This window comes from Aedes albopictus, chromosome 1, assembly GCF_035046485.1.
Source record: "Aedes albopictus strain Foshan chromosome 1, AalbF5, whole genome shotgun sequence".
Taxonomy (NCBI): Eukaryota; Metazoa; Arthropoda; class Insecta; order Diptera; family Culicidae; genus Aedes; species Aedes albopictus.
The window spans coordinates 24,637,436-24,656,865 of NC_085136.1; the positions used below are offsets into that span (position 1 = coordinate 24,637,436).

The 19,430-nt window shown below is 42.7% G+C and overlaps 4 protein-coding genes across 4 annotated transcripts; 3 read left to right on the forward strand and 1 right to left on the reverse strand.

Moving 5' to 3' along the window:
• The first annotated feature begins 294 nt into the window (after positions 1–294).
• LOC109415239 (large ribosomal subunit protein bL32m) lies at positions 295–1,139 on the forward strand. Its single transcript, XM_019689126.3, has 2 exons — positions 295–511; positions 576–1,139. Exons 1-2 carry the CDS (start codon positions 409–411, stop codon positions 1,088–1,090), a joined length of 618 nt encoding a protein of 205 aa, XP_019544671.2. The 5' UTR covers positions 295–408; the 3' UTR covers positions 1,091–1,139.
• Positions 1,140–1,246: 107 nt separating this feature from the next.
• LOC109415238 (alpha-ketoglutarate-dependent dioxygenase alkB homolog 7, mitochondrial) lies at positions 1,247–2,863 on the reverse strand. Its single transcript, XM_019689125.3, has 4 exons — positions 2,123–2,863; positions 1,712–2,055; positions 1,481–1,656; positions 1,247–1,424 (listed from the first exon to the last, which is right to left on the reverse strand). Exons 1-4 carry the CDS (start codon positions 2,250–2,252, stop codon positions 1,307–1,309), a joined length of 768 nt encoding a protein of 255 aa, XP_019544670.2. The 5' UTR covers positions 2,253–2,863; the 3' UTR covers positions 1,247–1,306.
• Positions 2,864–8,305: 5,442 nt separating this feature from the next.
• LOC134288172 (uncharacterized) lies at positions 8,306–11,297 on the forward strand. The gene is made up of 2 exons (XM_062852113.1): positions 8,306–8,783; positions 9,700–11,297. Exons 1-2 carry the CDS (start codon positions 8,762–8,764, stop codon positions 11,295–11,297), a joined length of 1,620 nt encoding a protein of 539 aa, XP_062708097.1. The 5' UTR covers positions 8,306–8,761.
• Positions 10,820–14,407, forward strand: LOC109404935 (uncharacterized protein K02A2.6-like). Its single transcript, XM_019677884.3, has 2 exons — positions 10,820–12,892; positions 12,963–14,407. Exons 1-2 carry the CDS (start codon positions 11,478–11,480, stop codon positions 13,792–13,794), a joined length of 2,247 nt encoding a protein of 748 aa, XP_019533429.3. The 5' UTR covers positions 10,820–11,477; the 3' UTR covers positions 13,795–14,407.
• Positions 14,408–19,430: the final 5,023 nt, after the last annotated feature.

A 19,430-nucleotide genomic window follows, 5' to 3' on the forward strand; every position in this document is an offset into this window, starting at 1 on the left:
TAATTTTTTTGCCGCTTTCAAACGAGAACTACTCACTCACCACTTTCGCTGTTTGACGCAAATTTGAGTTATTCCACGGAAGACCGGGATTGCGTCAAAACAACTTAAATTTGGGTTGATTTGTAGTTCCGTGTACTGTGTGAATTATTTTCAAGTTTTATGTGGGAGTGAGCAGTACGCCAGATTCGTGCAGAGGCTCATATTGCCCCATCACGGTAGCATGCACTTCTCATATTTTTTTAACAGTGGGACAAAGCTATTTTGACACATCGGAATCTGATTAACCCGACCGGCAACTCTGCCAAAGAAGTAAACAGAAAAGTGGAAGCCGAAAAACATGCTTCAAAGCCTACTGCCGTAAAAATCACATAAATCTTCAGCTAGTTCTTCAGAAAACCGTAAAACACGATGAATTCCAGTTTGTGGGTCCGTTTGCGCTTCGCTCTTGAGCGATTCGAACAAATTCTGCCCAGTTTGTTCGGATTTCCCGGCAGCCGGTTCCCTCCAACGGGTGAGTGTTGTCATCACACATCGCAGTCCGACATTTACGTAACGCGATCGTTTCCACTTTTTAGGTGCCTTGGCGTTGGTCGGAGCCGAAGCAGGTCGACTTTCGGTGGAGTCTGGGAAAAGCTTCAGCCTGAAGGACCTGATCGGCGATGGAATCTTGTGGGCCGTACCGAAGCACCGTCGCACGGTGGAGAAGCGGCTGAAGCGAAAATACGGCAGTCCGCAGTACAAGCTGAAGATTTTCACCCCGAAGACCCATCTGCGCATTTGCACGTCATGCGGCAGTGACCACGAGGTGGGTGTGCTCTGCCCGACCTGCTACAAGAAGGTGCGCGAGGAAACCGAACACATCCAGACAAAGATTCAAGCCAAGCTGGGCCTGGAGCCGGTCGACAAGGAAGTGGTGGTGCTGTACGACCGCGAACGGGACGAGCAACCGGAGGAGTTTTGGCAGGGCAAGCGGATCGTCGAGATGGAGAAGACCCGGCCGGTGTGGTTCAGCAAGAATCTGCTGCAGCGAACCACACAGCAGCCGGCCGATACGGCGGAAGTGAAGCCGGAGACGGAGAAACTGGGTTGATCGATTTGTTGATTTTAGCATAAACTTAATGATTCTAATCACTATGTAATGACGAGTTTATGATAGGTAAAATCGCCTCCGAAAGTTCCCTCTAAAATGTTCCAATGACAGTTTGGTCAAATGTGCTAGACTAACATCAATGACTGTTCTGAAATGTGATCAAAGATTTTATGCTAGCTAAGCTTTATTTACAGCCAAAATCCCTAACGACGACGGTTAGGGATCGTTCCGACAGATAATGGAAATCCGTCGATCTTTGTCCACCTTGCGATCCTGAAAGACCGAATCTTCTCCCGCCAATATTTCGTGGGTATATTTGTACCGCGCTGCGTCTCTAAAATGGTTATTGAATTACATTTGGCTTACAGTTTACACTCACAAGAAACTTACTTCATAATGTACAGGGACCGCCTGGCCAACAGCACGTCCGACCAATACTTATCGTCCCGATTGCTAGCGAATATCTGTCGATATTCCGCATTAGTTTGCTCCTCATCGTTCGTTCGAACAAGTCGCATGACCGAGTCCGAAAGAAGGCTAATCCCCGCAATGGTGTTCCCACAGTACTGAAATTATCTTATCAGTTTCAGGAAGCAGCCTCAATCGCAATCGTCCACTTACCCGAACACTGTCGACATGGGGCTTTATGACGCCCTCCTTGGCCAAATCCAGCACATGAATGTAGGGCAGCGTCTCTCCGCGGAAGGCCAACTCTTTCACTCGGTCGAAAATCGCTCGATTGGTCGGATACCAGTGCTTCCGCTCCGTCTCCCGGTACCCATGGATGGCATCGTCCCAGTGGTCAAATTCATACCGCATCCGCTTGAGGTAGGGTTCAATTTCCTGCAACAGTGTCTGCTCTTCCTCTTCCGTGATAAAGTCCGCTAGCACCGTCATTCCGGCGAGGAACTGCTGGCGGTCATCCTGCGGCCACTGACCGTGCAGCGTTAAATAGGAAGGAACCTCTTGAAGAAACAGTGATTGTATAATGTTAATGACTCAGTAGTTGGAAGCTAGTTATGCTGTACTTACCAAGTTTACGGCTGTTTTCGGGTGATTTTGCCACGGAGCACAACTTCCGGACACCACTAAGTCCACTGGTTGACCAACAGCTTGACACCAATTTCACTGTTAACCGGCACTTACTTAAAATAAATCTCATTTTTTTTTGTAATATGAACAAAAAGTGCAAAACGACGTAATTTTGTTTGTTGTTGTTTTGCAAATCAAACAAAATCAAAACATAAATAAACCGGTCTCGCCGTCGTTGTCACGGTTGTCACCGTTTCGGCGCGCAAAACATCCTTTTTTTACCGCAGTAACCGTTGCCCCCGTTTCCATGGATAAATATTTGAAACGGAAATGAGGTGCAATCGGCGTAATGGATGCTATTTTTAAAGTTTCAGGTTGAAAATGGGCTTTTCATTTCTTGATCGAATAAGTGCACACTTACCTTAGCTGCGGATTTCGAGCCTCCTCCGGTGGTCGAAGTTACCGTATCCACTCGGCCAAGTTCCGCCTCGACGCAATCGAAAACCACATCGACCTTGTGGAGGGAACACGGGATCAAAGCCATTTTTTGACGGAAATTCGCCTCAACAGCCACTTTTCGAAGAAATTGACACGTGATTTATCCTTTTGCAAATGATCTCAACACTTCACAAAACTTTTTCACTCGCGCGTTGTGAGAAATAGCATTGATTCAAAGTGGAAAATGCACTTTTTCTTTGAAATTTTATTTGCGACTTTTTCGATTAGCTTGCGCGGACGCGACTACCACACGGACGGACGACGCTGACGACGACGCATGGAAGGAAAGCCGCCTGGCGTCGGGTCGACGCATCGACGGCCCCCGAGCCCGACGCCGATACATCATGAACCGGCAGCTTTTTGTAAAACGCGCCGGAATGCTGTCAGTTACACTGAGGTGAATTCGGGCTTGTTAGGGGAATATCCATAAGTAAAAAAAAAAAATCGCGTTAAGTACTGTTCCTTTGATTCTTAGTGGAATTCAGTGGAATTTAGTGGAATTTAGTGGAATACAGTACTTAACGCGAATTTCTTTTTACTTTTAAATTGATGTTTCAACTTATTCACTTTTTTTCTTTCCTTTCCTTTGCATCAAAAAAGTCACAAACATCAACAAAACAAAGCACGGAAAAAATCTAAAACTGAATAAATAATTAATAATGCACGGAAAAATAATGTTTCGAAAAATTGAATGGTTCAAACGTAAGAAAAACAGTATAATATATTGTTACATAAAAATCGAATGTAAATGTATAGTAGCTACAATGTGCGAAGCTTTTAGTGAACCATTTCATTACAATATACATTATTGTAGCTGGTACACTGTATGGTGCATGAATGGTTTTCACCAAACACCCTATGGTTAGTTTTTATCCGGGCAATAAGGCTATAAGTTTATTATGATCTTGTAAACCATATTTGTCAAGAGTTTAATGTCGTAACTTGTTTAGAGCATATCTATGATGAATATATTTTTGTTTCTTGTGGAAATATCAGCCCGTAAGCTGTGAAATTTGCAAATGTTGATGAGCATTGGTTTGTGCAGAATAAAATGGCATGAATGTGACAAAGATGCGTTCTATTTGTTTAACGTGTATTACACAACACCTGTTTAGACAGCATACCTTTACTCTACACTATCCACAATGTAACCACACATACACACAGATACACAACCCAAAGAGAGAACCGAATAAACCATTCTGTACCGAGACTCCGTCGTCTTTACAAGTCGAATATCACATGGTGTCAGAAAAATGTGATTTAACGAGTGAAATAGTTATTTTCCGCGGCGAAAAAGTGAAACCGTTAATCACCGGTGCAAAGCGAGGTCGAATCAGGTGGAATTCGACGAAAATAGCATGAAGAGCGCCAGAAATTTTCAGTGAAAATGTCGAACGATGAATATAAGGTTATGTCGGCCATTGCGGCGTCGATTAAACCAAGGGGAATGACATATCCTTTTCTAACCGGAATATCCGCATTTATCCGTTTCTAACCGTCGCTAACCGTTGCTAAGCGAGCTGCTAAGTGAGCAGCGGTTAGACGCGGTTAGCGACGGTTAGAAACGGATAAATGCGGATATTCCGGTTAGAAAAGGATATGTCATTCCCCTTGGATTAAACCACCGAAACCACTGGTCATTGAGGAAAACATGGCTACCAAATGGAAGCAGTGGTGGCGGCAGTTCAAGTGGTATTCGGTCGCGACAGAGCTTGAAAACAAACCACCACCAATACAAGCGGCAACGTTTCTCAGCTGTATTGGTGAAGAGTGCGTTCGCGTGTTGGATACTTTTGGTCTGACAGATGCCCAAGAAGCAGACATCAAAGTGTTAAAAGACAAATTCGAAGGATATTTTGTTCCGAAATCGTGCATCACATATGAGCGCTATTGTAGAGACGTGACTACTTCTGTTAGTGGTTGGTATAATAATGATGGTTTATTCAATAGCAATGTCAATCTTCATAACTCATGGATTACTAAGACCCTACATCTCTCCCTTCTTTCATAGATCTAACTTTATATTGTACAGCTTCATGGATCATGTTAAAACACCCAGTGCAATCCGATCACGTCATCCAGGGAACCTAGTGACTTCATTAAGGTTTTCGTGCATTCCCATTCTTGACAGTGTATATTCGTATCTTGCATCTCAATCTAGAATAAAGTAATATATAAGAATTATTCAACAGAAATGTCCAATTAATTTTTTTTTATTTTTTTTTTTATGCTCCTTCATATTTCCATCTTTTCGTCTATGATCTTCTACTTCTTCTCCTTGGTGTTTTATCTTCTTATTTAGATTATGTTGCACTGTGGTTGATGTATGTTTCATATTCAGAGTTGAATAATTTATATATTTTTAAGTGGACCGTCTCTGTTTCTTCTTGGTAGTAATATTTGTCTCTCCTTTTCTATTTATTTCTTGCTCGTTTCAAGGGGAATGACATATCCTTTTCTAACCGGAATATCCGCATTTATCCGTTTCTAACCGTCGCTAACCGTTGCTAAGCGAGCTGCTAAGTGAGCAGCGGTTAGACGCGGTTAGCGACGGTTAGAAACGGATAAATGCGGATATTCCGGTTAGAAAAGGATATGTCATTCCCCTTGGCTCGTTTTATACTTGAATTCCTTATAGAGAATGGTGTACTTCATGTGCTCTTGATATTTTCTTTTTTATATTAAATAAACAATTACTTCAATTAATTTTTACAAAAAATAAAATTCTGTTTCAGACATTGAGAATCATCCCGCGAGGATCGCCTCCGGGTCTCGTAATGGTGTACTATCATCCCATATGTTGGGTTCCACCTTGGCACATGAGAATCATCCTGAGGATCGCCTCCAGGTCTCAATGATACCTCTTTCCCGCGAGGATCGCCTCCTGGTTTATTATGCGTACTTCATCCCTTTGTCTGGGTTCCACTATCTTTTTAGATTAGTGTACTTCATCCCAACAACAGGGTTCCGCTATATTCCAAAGGATCGCCTTTGAATTATTCCTGCGTACTTCATCCCTAAGTCTGGGTTCCACTGTCATCACCGACCAGTGTACTTCATCCCAACCAGGGTTCCGCATAATCTGTGAGCTTCATCCCTCAAGGTTCGCCTCTGGGACTCACGCTTATTTAGTTGCTCTGGGTCCGCACCTTCTCGATGTGGCTTCATCCCTAAGATTCCGCGGTTTACAATAGAGTATTGCATGTACCTAAAAAACTTTTCTTGCTATAAACTGTATCCCTTAGAATCTGGGGCCAATCGTCAGGTTTTTGGAGTCATCCCTGAGAGCCAACATTTTTATTTTCATGCACCGTGTCCAAATTATCTTTAAATGGATTTCATCCCTAAGATTCTAGGTAAAGCAGTGGGACAAAGTATTCGTTCCAATGAATGAACCCTTCCTCACAGTGAACTTTATTCCTAAGAATCCGGGGTCCATCAGAGAAAACGATAAACACCAACAAGAATTGTAGTTTAATTTTATAACTTCTAATCTATTTTCAATTTTGTTAATCTACTAGTATTTGATCGACCAAGGCAGGAAATGAGTACTATCTGAGTTCTTAATATGCTCCATTGTCACCGTACTGTTAATGGTCTCATTTTTCCGTACGCTGGTTTTTCGGTACGTTTCGTACTACGCTATAATCGAGCCTGTAGGTACAGCTTTTCAGCCTCTAGATCGTTGATCAGTTGGCTATGTATACAGAACGTGATATAGAAGGTAATTACAAGTCAATCAAAATAAGTATACCACCGCTAAAAGTACGCCTCGTATCGCTCGTTTCGCATTGCTAAATACAGCAGTGTCTGTTCGTCTAATAAATGAGTGTTTTTCTATGTCGGTAGCGAGTTTCTCTTAAGTGTCCGAATTCCGTTTTCTATGAAGTGCGAACAGTATTAAATCCTGCTTTCATCAATGTGATCTTCATGTTCCGATTTTCAGAGAAAAATGTTTTACTTGATTGCTAACTAGTTTCATGATTGAAAACTCAAGTTATAATTCTCTAATCTTATTTTTGAATTTGCATACAAACACAAGAGACTCACATCTGAAGAACGAAGTAGCGAACCTTACTGCATTTGTTTTATTCTGATTTTTCTTACTTGCAAAACGAATATATTAAACAAGCTCAGATGAGTTCGTCTATGAATCTTAAAGATTTGTGCTCCGAAAACATGAATAAAGGTTCAAGTCCCTCAGTATGACGGTCATGCTTAGATTCGCTTACGTTTGTTCAAACAAAACGAATCATGCAAATAAACCACAATGATACGTTCTGCTGGCACCAATAACAAAAACCACACTGTGGCACGACAACATTTGTGAGTATAGATGGTGTATTTTATTTTTCAATAACTCGCCTATATGAAGTTGTTGTTTGTTTTATTAATCTGGACCCTTCAATTTAATGTCATTTAATTCATTCGCCAGATTTTTTTTTACTAGTCGAGCAAAATAAAACAGCATTTACAGTATACTGACTAGCACAAGTTACTACAATAACTACCCAACAAATCCTTCATTGATTTGTTCTTAATTCAAGCACAATCTATTAAACAGAAATTCAAACAATTGTTACTTATCTGGATGGTGTGAGTTTCTGACTTAAGAACGTCGTTCTGGCTCGTCACGGCGATAGCTGTCCAACAGCTCTCCAACTGAGCATTCGAAATAAATATAGCGGTGCCGACGCCTGCAATGTCCCGGCAGCTATTGTTGCTTTCTTGCCCAGTTCCTCCAGCAATCACACACGTAGAATGGATTATCCTCCGTTGTTTCATGCTCCAAATGCTCCGTCTTCTGTTTGAGCTGGCTGTACATCACCGATTTTCTTGAACCGCAAAGCTTGAAAATGGCCAATTCATGGAGATTTCCCGAACACTTCTTACTTTCAATTAGAAATAAAGTTCAATCCTCGTCGCCATTTGTAGAGACGTGACTACTTCTGTTAGTGGTTGGTATAATAATGATGGTTTATTCAATAGCAATGTCAATCTTCATAACTCATGGATTACTAAGACCCTACAGCTATGTCTTCGGAAAAATCGTGCAAAGTGAGGGAGAACAATGTGATGGATTTTTCACCCGAGTTCGCGAACAAGCAAAACGATGTGCATTCAGTGTGTTACATGATTCGATGGTGAAGGATAGAATAATTGCTGGCACGATTTACACGAAACTTCTTCCGCAACTACTGAACGATGACAACGATCTTCAAAAAACGATCGATATTGTGCGGAATCATGAACAATCGGTGAAACAAACAAAAGTGATGCGTGAAAAATCAGCTATGGAAGTTGACGTCGTACGGCAGAAGAAATTCGAGAATAATGCCCAGAGTGAAACACCTTTTTCATGCAACCGTTGTGGCCTAGAGCATCGTCGAAAAATGTGCCCGGCATTCAACAAGAACTGTTTGAAGTGTGGGAAGAAGGGGCATTTTGCTAGCAGGTGTTTTGGTGGTGGTGCTTCAGGCGGTTGTGCGGTTGCTGCGAGTGGTAGTGGTGCTGCGGGCGGTGGTGCGGCGTCCGGCGGTTCCGCGATAAAAAGAGCGAACAGTCGATACGTGAAAGCATTGGAAGTCGCAGAAGAAGAAGATGAAGAGCTGTCAGTGGAAGAGCTTTACATTGCTGCTATTGATGACGATGACGAAAATAGTGATGAAGTGTGGTACGAAACAGTGTCGATTAACGGGAAGAATGTCACACTGAAATTGGACAGTGGAGCAGCGTGCAACGTGCTACCGTGGCATATTTTTTGCAACCTGGGGAAAGAGTTGCAACAGTCCGACACAAAGAGGCTGATTTCGTACACAAACCATAAAGTGAGTGTGAAAGGTGAAGCAAAACTTCCAGTAGTAGTGAGGGGCAGTGTAACGGGGTATGGTTTCATCGAGTCGCTAACGGTCAAGTTGAACTACACGGTTTCAGTGACGGGTATCAGGAATGACAGTTGAAAGATGAATGTATTGGTATTCGTACGGGAATCGTGTGTGCGTGGGTTTACTGGCGTACGGCAAAGGTGCTGCCGAACACGAGCGTCATTCGTCGTACAGCAGCGGAGCAGAACAGACGGCTGACCTTCAGGGTGAAGCGTGTGACGGTTAAACAAGTACTAATTATTCGGCTGGTACAATGGCGGCGACGGTAAAAATAGGTAAATTTCGATATCAGGGTTGCAAAATTGGTGAAAACGGGAGGAATGCTATGGATAAAATGTGAAATTACCAACAATGTCCGAATTGGATTTTTTTTTTTGCCCTGGAGGGTTACGGCTTGGCTAGAGCGAAAAAACAAGATGGCGGACAAACGAAATGGAACGAAAAGTGAAAACTAAAACGAGAAATTGGCGGCAGTGAGATAATCAGCATTTTGAACATTTTTTTGGATTCCACAGAAAAAAAAGTGATCCCACTTCGTGTGAACTACGGAAAGAAAAAAAAAGTGGAAATTCAACATTTGTGTTCGGGTGCAAGGTTATCTCCGTGACTAGAAGTACAAAGGAACGATGCGTGCGAAGAAAAGTTTACCTCGTTCGAAAGGCCATTTTGTGTAAAGCTTCGTGCTGGTGGACGCTTAATGCGAAGTAACGCTACGTGCGAAGGAACGCTACGTGCGAAGGAACGCTACGTGCGAAGGAACGCTACGTGCGAAGGAACGCTACGGGCGAAGGAACGCTACGTGCGGAGGAACGCTTAGGGAGCCTAGTGCGAATGCCTTGGGGAAATCGGAAGGAGATGCTACGTGCCTGTGGACATTATGTCGAACTGACTGATCGATATTGTATTTGTTGATTGATGGATACAAATGTTGGAACGATGATTATCGGTTGAAAGAACATGTTATTGTGGATCGAAGTGAAAACTCAATTTTTCGGATTACAGTGGACGCAGCAAGGTTACGTTTTATAAAACATAAATAAAGGAAAATGCTAGCTAGAAGACGAAGGTTAATTGCAATTGATGGGAACATACAATGCTTACAGAAAAAAAAGTCAAGGCATTAGAAAATAATCGTGATTTTTCAAGTGAAAATGAACTAAGGGATGTATATTTCTTTGTTTTTGGTTATAGATGCGTCAGCGATGCCACCTTTCAAGATAGGTGCAGACCCCAGAAACGACTGGATTAAGTGGAAGAGAGCTCTGGAACGGTTTTTAAATGCAAACAAAGTGGAACAGGACGAAGAGAAGTTCAACCTTTTGCTAGTTCTAGGAGGCATTGATCTTCAGACATATTACGACAAGGTTGCAAAGTGGGAGGTCCAGAAAACAATCGATGAAAATGAAGAAGTTTTGGAGGAAGTGATTGTTTTGAAATACGAATCAGCGATTCTCTCCCTCGATGAATACTTTGCTCCACAGTTGAAGAAAAGATTCGAACGACATATTCTGAGATCTATGCGGCAAAACAATCAAGAACCCTTTGAAGAGTTTGTGTATCGATTGCGAGAACAAGCTAACCGTTGCATTTTCTCCGACGTGGACGATATGATAGTCGATCAAGTCATCGAGGGTTGCAGCTCGACTGAACTCCGGAAAAGGCTTTTGACGACCGAAATGTCATTGGCTGAAGTAATATCACTGGGAAAGACTTTGGAAGAAGTACAAAAACAAACGAGAGAGTATGAGAGACCCTCCACGTCTTACGGGGAAAGTGATCTAACCCAGAAAGTCGTTGGCAAAGTATCATTCAGTACAAGGTCGGCTGATAATAACAGGAAGTGCTACAATTGCAACAGACCGGGTCATTTGGCAAGAGATATCGAGAAGTGCCCAGCAAAGAATGTGGAATGTTACGGTTGCCACACAAAAGGCCATTTTAAAGTATGTTGCCGGAAACGAAAACACGACGAACATGCCAACAGACGACAGGTAGGAGCCAAACGAATTCACGCGATCGTTGAGAACAGTAACGAAACGGACAAGGGAGTGTTTTTCGTGAAGTCGGAGGAGATGACTGAAGTACTCGAGATGGATGTCGGTGGAGTTCCCATAAAGATGATCATCGATTCGGGTTCTCCAGCCAATATCATCGATGCAAAGACCTACAAACGTCTGAAGGATCAGGGAGCGCGAATTATGAACGAACGGGAGCCTCAAACCGGCGAAAAGACATTCAAAGCTTTTGCGTCCGATCGTGATATCGTCTTCAACGCCGTATTCGAAACGGAGATCAAAATTCCGGGTGACGAGACAGGTATTTGGGCTCATGTTATGGTTGCTCCACATGGCCAAGTCAGCTTGTTGAGCAAAGGAACTGCTTTCGCTTTGGGAATTTTGAAAATCGGCTATCATGTTAACAGTATTTCTGCTACGGATCGTTCAAATGTGGGGGTTCAGGGTCATGAAGAATTCCCGAAGATACCGGAAGTCAAGCTACCCATCCAAGTTGACCATTCAGTTCCACCAGTTGTGCAAGCAGTTCGACGTTTTCCCATCTCAATGGAGGCGGATGTGGAGAAAACAATTCAAGATTTGCTGGAAAAAAATATCATCGAACGAGCGGAAGGACCGATAACTTGGGTTTCGCCACTGGTTCCCGTTAGAAAATCGGATGGTAGAATCAGACTGTGCGTAGACATGCGGGCTGCCAACAAAGCGGTGAAACGTGAAAACTATCCGATGCCTAATATTGACGATGCAATGTCTGGAATTAAAAAGGTATGCTAATAAATAAGAATGTTTTAGTTCGTAGAAAACATACGTTATGGTTTTGTTTATTTCAATTAGGTTGCTAAATTGTCCAAGATCGATCTCGAGGCCGCTTACTATCATTTTGAGCTTGATGGCGACAGTAGACATATCACTACATTTGTGGCCAGGAGCGGAGTATACAGATTCTGCAGATTGATGTTTGGAATCAAATCCGCTCCAGAACTTTTCCAACGAGAAATGGAAAACTTGTTCAGGGGCATCAAAGGACTGATAGTTTACATGGATGATTTTCTAATTTATGGGGAGACAGTCGAAGAACACGACGAAACTCTGCGTGAAGTCCTTCGGAGAATTGAGAAATTCAACATGAAGATCAACAAAGAGAAATCGGTCTTTGGAGTACCTAGCGTAGAGTTTCTAGGCCATATTGTGTCCGTTGAAGGTATTCGTCCGACAGACGGAAAAGTTAAGGCTATTTTGGATTTACAACCACCGTCCTCCGTTTCCGAATTGAGATCTTTGTTAGGTCTGGTAAATTTCGTTGGAAAGTTTATCCCCAATTTGTCGGCCCACACTTTCAATATGAGATCCCTTTTGAATAAGGGCAGCCTGTTCATTTGGAACGATAAACACACTCAAGAATTGGAAGCGGTGAAGGGCATGATTGCAAAAGCAGGTTACCTCGGTTTCTTTGACCCTAATGACGAGACGGTGTTAGTGACAGACGCTAGCCCATACGGTTTGGGGGCAATACTGATTCAGACTAAAGACGGTGTATCGCGAACAATTTCCTGCATATCGAAGAGTTTGGCTGAGTTTGAGCAAAAGTATTGTCAAACAGAAAAAGAATGCTATGCCATCATATGGGCCATGGAAAAACTTTACGTATACCTATACGGTAAGCATTTCACGCTCGTCACAGATTGTAAACCTCTGGAATATCTATTCAACCGGGTAAAGTCCAAACCATCCGCGCGTATAGAAAGGTGGATCCTTCGGTTGCAGAGCTTCGATTTTACTGTAAAATATGAGCCAGGGGAAGACAATTTGGCTGACTCACTCTCTCGTCTGTCCCAAGGCGTGAAAGATTACGGTACTCGCTCGGATGTCATTAGTTGGTTAGCAGATGAGATTAAACCGTCGGTTTTATCAATTGAGGAACTGGAAAAAGCAACCCTGGCCGATAATGATCTACAGAAAGTCAAAGAAGCGATATACTCGGGGATTTGGGATGAAGTACCGAATGAGTTCAAAACAGCAACAGTCAAGGATGATTTAACACTGTACGGGGAATTGATATTAAGAGGAGACAGGATTGTCATTCCCACTGCGTTGAGAGAAAAGATAGTCAACCTGGCACACCTAGGACATCAAGGAGGAATATCTATGAAGGCGTTGCTTAGATCCAAGGTTTGGTTCCCGTTCATGGACAAGCTGGTCGATACAATTATTCGCAACTGTAAGCCATGTAAGATGACTGCGCTACCAGATAAGCCTAATCCCATGACTCGTCGGATGCCGACTATGCCGTGGCAAGATCTGGCAATCGATTTTAAAGAAGGTCTCCCGGGGGAGATGTCACTATTGGTTGTTGTTTGCTACACGTGCAGGTATGTTTATGAGATTAATTAGCCAGAGGCAACAATTCTTATTTTTTATATCCTACTGTATTGTATGTAGGTTTGTACAAGTGGAACCAATGAAACCGGCTACAACACAAAAGGTTATCGGAACTCTACTGAGGATGTTTAGTGCTTTTGGCATTCCTCGGTCAATTACATCAGATAACGGGCCACAGTTTAGAGCGATTGAGTTTCGGAACTTTTGTTTGAGCTACGGCATACATCTCAATCTTTCTACCCCATATTGGCCGGAACAAAATGGGGCAGTAGAAAGACAGATGCGAAATATTGGGAAACGAATCAAAATCAGCATTATTCAGGGAACAGACTGGAAGGCTGATCTCTATGAGTATTTGACGCTGTACCATTCGACACCTCAAGAGGCTACAGGAGTGTCTCCAGGCCAAATGATGTTTGGCCGTGAGATACGGAACCGAATTCCGTCCATTCACCAACCACCAAATTTGAACTGGGAATCTTCCAGAGATAGAGACATGCAACAGAAGGAGCAGCGTAAACTACAAGCAGATGTGTCCCGACAAGCCAAGGCGCATAATTTGGGGAGAGGAGATGTAGTGTTGATGAAGAACTTCAAGTCTGGATCGTATGAACCAAACTTCGGGAGTGAGGAGTTTGAGATAATTGACATCAAAGGAAGCGAAATCACTGTACGCTCAAATCGAACTGGTAAAGTGTATCGACGCAACAGCTCTCACCTGAAGAAATTGTTGACAGCAGAATCAGCACTTTCCGATGAGAACAGCTCTTCTGATACACATCTTAGTACTACGAATCACTCGTCGACCTCCACTGAAGATCAAGGGAAAGATAACAGTTCCCCAAAACGAATTATCAGACGACCGGTTAGGTTTAACGATTTTGTAATTTAGTCAATGTAACAGTTTGAGAGGATATCAATAAAATGATTGTAATACTCGTAATATTGATCTTAAGATGTATTATGAATCCAAAATATGGGAGGAGTGTAACGGGGTATGGTTTCATCGAGTCGCTAACGGTCAAGTTGAACTACACGGTTTCAGTGACGGGTATCAGGAATGACAGTTGAAAGATGAATGTATTGGTATTCGTACGGGAATCGTGTGTGCGTGGGTTTACTGGCGTACGGCAAAGGTGCTGCCGAACACGAGCGTCATTCGTCGTACAGCAGCGGAGCAGAACAGACGGCTGACCTTCAGGGTGAAGCGTGTGACGGTTAAACAAGTACTAATTATTCGGCTGGTACAGGCAGAAAAGAAAGTGCAACATTCAAAGTGGTCGAAGGTGATATGATGCCAATTCTGGGAAGGAAAACAAGTGTCCGTTTCAAGCTGATCACGCGTTTGGATGAAGTGAGTATGGAAGGGTCGTTGTTCAATGGGCTCGGGTGCATCAAAGGATTTGTCTACGATATCGATCTGGTGGACAATCCGACGTTCAGGAACGACTTGCCCAGACGAATTCCTCATGCACTTCGGACGGCGGTTAAAACGGAACTGGATTCGATGCTACAAATGGGAGTAATTGAACCCATTGTGGAGCCAACGCCCGTGCTAAATGCAATGGTCATAGTGCGGCAAAAAGGTAAGCTCAGAATTTGTATCGATCCTTCTCAGGTGAATAAGAACCTCCTCCGGCGCGTGCACCCATTGTCTACCGTAGAAGAAATTTCCGCGAGGATTTGCGGCTCCAAACACTTTTCGATCTTGGACATGAAGAAAGGTTTTTGGCAAATACCAGTGTCAGAGCGAACAAAGAAATATCTGGCATTTGGCACTCCTTGGGGAAGGTATACCTGTAGGAGATTGCCTTTCGGATTAGCATCTGCACCGGAGGTATTTCAAAATTTGATGAGTTCGCTGTTGGAAGGTATTGATGGGGTTGAAAGCTCAATGGATGATATTCTCATCCATGCGGCAACCGAGGAAAAATTGAACGAGATTACCAAATTGGTACTAAAAAGGATTGAAGACTCCGGTTTAAAACTTAATAAAGACAAATGTATATTCAACCAACCAACTGTCAAGTTTTTGGGACATTTGGTCACCGATACAGGGCTAAAAGCCGACCCTGAGAAACTTGAAGCCATTCAAAAATTGAAGCGGCCGACGAATAAGCTACAACTCCAACGGGTTCTGGGAACAATAACATATCTGGGAAAATTTGTTGAAAACCTATCAGCGATTACACAGCGCAACATTTTTTTGTCTCAAGAGCAAACTTATGTGTCTCCGAAGGTTTTTGGGCCGCTGAATCCGAATCCGGGCTCAGATTTGCTCCAACACGTCACAATTTTGAGCTATACCTCAATTTATAGGGCAAAATATGCAGTTTTGGGCATTTTTGACTGCAAACCGTTAAGCATGGAAATATTTTTTTTGAGCAATCAAAAAGTTAATTGGTCAATTAACATCTAAATTAACGACTCATGCAAAATATTTCGTTTTACCTTATCAAATTTCATAGATTTAAGCATTTTATGTTAGTATGAAAACTTGCATGCAATTTTTGGAGGGTGACTTGTATGGGAAATATCGTACCTAACATAAATCGCTTAAAACTATCAAATTCGATATGGGAAGGCGAAATATTTTGCATGGATCGTTAATTTAGATGTTAATTGACCAATTAACCTTTTGATTGCCTAAAAAAATATTTTCATGCTTGATAACTTGTAGTAAAAAAAGCCCAAAATCGCATATTTTAACCTATAAATTGAGGTATAGCTCAAAATTGTGACGTGTTGGAGCAAATCTGAGCCCGGATTCGGATTCAGCGGCCCAAAATCTATCAGAGACACATAAGTTTGCTCTTGAGACAGACCAAAAGTTATTTTTTGTTACGCTGTGTTACAGAGCCACTAAGAAGACTGTTAGTAAAAGATACGGAATGGATATGGGAACATGAGCAAGAGGAAGCTTTTATGAAAATCAAGCGTATCATGATGACTCCACCTGTTCTTGCGTATTATGATGTCAATGCCAATGTCACGTTGTCCGTTGATGCCAGTTCTAAGGCATTCGGCGCGGTTCTTTTGCAAAACGGTAAGCCGGTTGCATATGCCTCAAAGTCGTTGACCAAGGCGCAAGAAAATTATCCGCAGATCGAAAAGGAGGCGGCAGCAATTCGGTTTGCATGTAACAGGTTCCATGACTACATTTATGGTAAAAACATAAAAATCGAAACCGACCACAAGCCACTGGAATCGATTTTTGAAAAATCACTAGATAGAGCTCCTCCTAGGCTAAAACGTATTCTTCTTGACGTGCTCCAGTACGCCCCAGAAATAATATACAAAAAAGGAACCGATATTCCTCTCCCAGATATTCTCAGCAGAGATGTTGACAACGTGAAGACAATAGAACCCCATGATGAGCTAGAAGTTCACATCGTCTTGCCAATGTCGAAGCCAGCGCGACAAGAGATTGTTGCAGAGTGTTCCAGGGACCCAGAAATAGTTAAGCTGACTCAAGTTATTATGAATGGCTGGCCAAATGAGAGGAAGTTGCTTCCAGATAACCTTCGGAAGTATTGGTCGTTCCGAGATGAAATGGCGGTCTATGAAGGACTCGTGTTTCGGTCTCATCAAATTTTGATACCAAGTGGTCTGAAGAACAAGATGCTGAAAGAGATACACAAAGGTCACACGGGAATCCAAGGATGTACACGTCGAGCAAAACAATCCCTGTTCTGGTTAGGAATGACTTCGGACATAGCAAGAATGGTAGAGCAATGTACAGTCTGTGAAAAACATCAACGATCAAACGTCAAACATGAGTTGATGACTAGCGAGATTCCGACGCTACCATTTGAGATAGTAGCATCAGACATGTTTCATTTTCATGGGAAGGACTACCTGCTGATAGCTGACAGTTATTCAGGCTAGCGACTTCGAGGAACTGAAGGAACCCACAGCGAGAGTCGTCATCGAGAAATTGAAACGATGGTTTGCAACACACGGTATACCGAGAGTGCTATACACCGACAATGGGCCACAATACTCGGCTAATGAGTTTGCTATGTTCTGCCAAAAGTGGTCTTTCGATCATGTTACGTCCAGCCCGCACTTTCCTAGAAGTAACGGGCTTGCAGAAAGGTTTGTGCAAACTGCGAAAACTCTGCTTAAGCGGTGTGCGGAGGATGGTTCGGACGTTCAGTTGGCCCTACTGTTGATGCGGAATACGCCCAGAGATGAGGAATTACAGTCACCGAGTCAAAGATTGATGAACCGTACTCTACGTTCTACCATTCCAGCATCGGACGCGGTACTGAAGCCACGGATAATCAGCGGAGTAGCAGAAAACTTGGAGCGGAAAAGACTACAACAGAAAAACTACGCCGATAGAAGTACAGTCAAGCCACTGGAGTACCGAGAAGGACAAGCAGTCATGTTGAGGAATGTGAAGTCAGGCTTATGGACAGGAGGAAGAATAACGGAGAAACTGGAACAACCGAGATCGTATACTGTTCAGCTAGGAAATGGAAAAGTAATAAGAAGAAACGTTCGTGACATCCGAGCCAAAAAGACGCCGAGTGAACCGTTTAACGAGAGCAGATACGAGTTACCTACCGAGTACTATCATCAGGATCAACGCGTAGCAGAGCCTGAGGACAACGAGGGTCCAGAGAGACTGGAAGAGGATCAGCAGTTGATTGACCAAGCCAGTACGCCCGCGACCCCCACAATTAGAACAAGGAGCGGACGAGTGGTTCGTCCGATTCGGGATAATGAATTTGAGTACTACTAAATTGCTTAAAAGGGGGGATGTGACAAAGATGCGTTCTATTTGTTTAACGTGTATTACACAACACCTGTTTAGACAGCATACCTTTACTCTACACTATCCACAATGTAACCACACATACACACAGATACACAACCCAAAGAGAGAACCGAATAAACCATTCTGTACCGAGACTCCGTCGTCTTTACAAGTCGAATATCACAATGAATTTCACAATCAGGTCAAAATGTTATCGTGAAGAAATAAAAACTGAATTTTTCATATTTTTCCTACAAAATACAATAAATAAGCTTCATTTGCTTCTTACAACATGTTTTTCTAGGTTAAACCGTTTTTGATCTGCAGCCGGTTGAAAGCGTACCGATTCTAAAGTGCGCAGGCACATTCGATATCTTCGGAATGCCTTTGAAACGGTCTGAACCCCCGTCATGCTTCAGTATGAAATTAGAGAATGTGAGAGTTAGACCTGGAATCCTGCCTGGAATTAGATTGCAATTGCAACAGCCGGAACAGTTGCATTTTTAATCTGCACTCAGAAATAAAAGTATACACCAGGGTTTTGAATTCTCACTCTTTTTCGCGATTGATAAATATTCACTCACTAGAATTTTCAGTGAAAATATGATTTTCATTTTCTTACTCACGAAATTATCTCCGAAAATCTTTTTTCTCTCACGTTTGATGCAATGAAAAATCGTAAACAATGTTCGCCGATGAGATGTATTTCTCACTCTCAGACAATTCTTCTCACTAGAGATGACTCACTACGAAAATTGATATTCTCATCCTTCATTGAGCGAACTGTCAAAAACTGTAAACATTGCGGTCGTTTCATATTGCAAAGCCTCTGTGGAAGTAATCGTGTTGCGGAAAATGGATCCTCCAAATTCGAGAAAGCGACGAGGCATTGCGGACATCATCGAAAGCGTAACAAAAAAGTTGGCATGCGGTGGATTTCGATGTGCTGCTGTTGAAAATTGCAGCTACACACAAGCGACCTACAGCGTAGGAAATTTGAAGCGCCACATTCAAAAGCTACATCCGAGAGAGTATGAAATTTTGAATCTTGGTACCAGTCAAAGTAATGCTCATCCAGCAGAACGTCAGGATCCAAAAATCTCTGTGCGAATGTCCCGGGAACGCCTATTTGCTGGAGTGATCAAGTGTGTATCTCTTCATGGGTTACCATTTTCGTTCACCCACCTCGAAGGAATAAAGGATCTGGTTGATCCGAGGGGAATGGCACCAGCCGTTTTCCAAAAATCTTACCATGTCTTTTGAAAAGCCCTCAGAGGATATCGCCGTAATGATTACTTTCGGTGTATTTGGTAAGGGATAGAGAAGACTGTGAACGCTTTCAAAAAGGATAGAGCGATTAGAAACGGATATATACACGGAAAAATATTATAACCCAAAGAATAAGTTTTGAAAACTCAAATTTGGCTAAACTGCTTAAAGTTTTAACTCAAAGTTGGGTTGTTTTCTCCCTCGCCCCACCGCAATGTTGTCGAAAACAAAGAGAGAAGCACCGACGCATCCGCTGCTCTTCCGTGGAAGAAGCCAAATTTAGATTTTCTTGAGTTAACCCAAATTTGCGTCATTTGAGGCCTCCGTTGGGTGAAAATAACTTACCACTGGGTTAATTTTTTTGCCGCTCTCAAACGAGAACTACTCACTCACCACTATCGCTGTTTGACGCAAATTTGAGTAATTCCACGGAAGACCGGGATTGCGTCAAAACAACTTAAATTTGGGTTGATTTGTAGTTCCGTGTACGGATA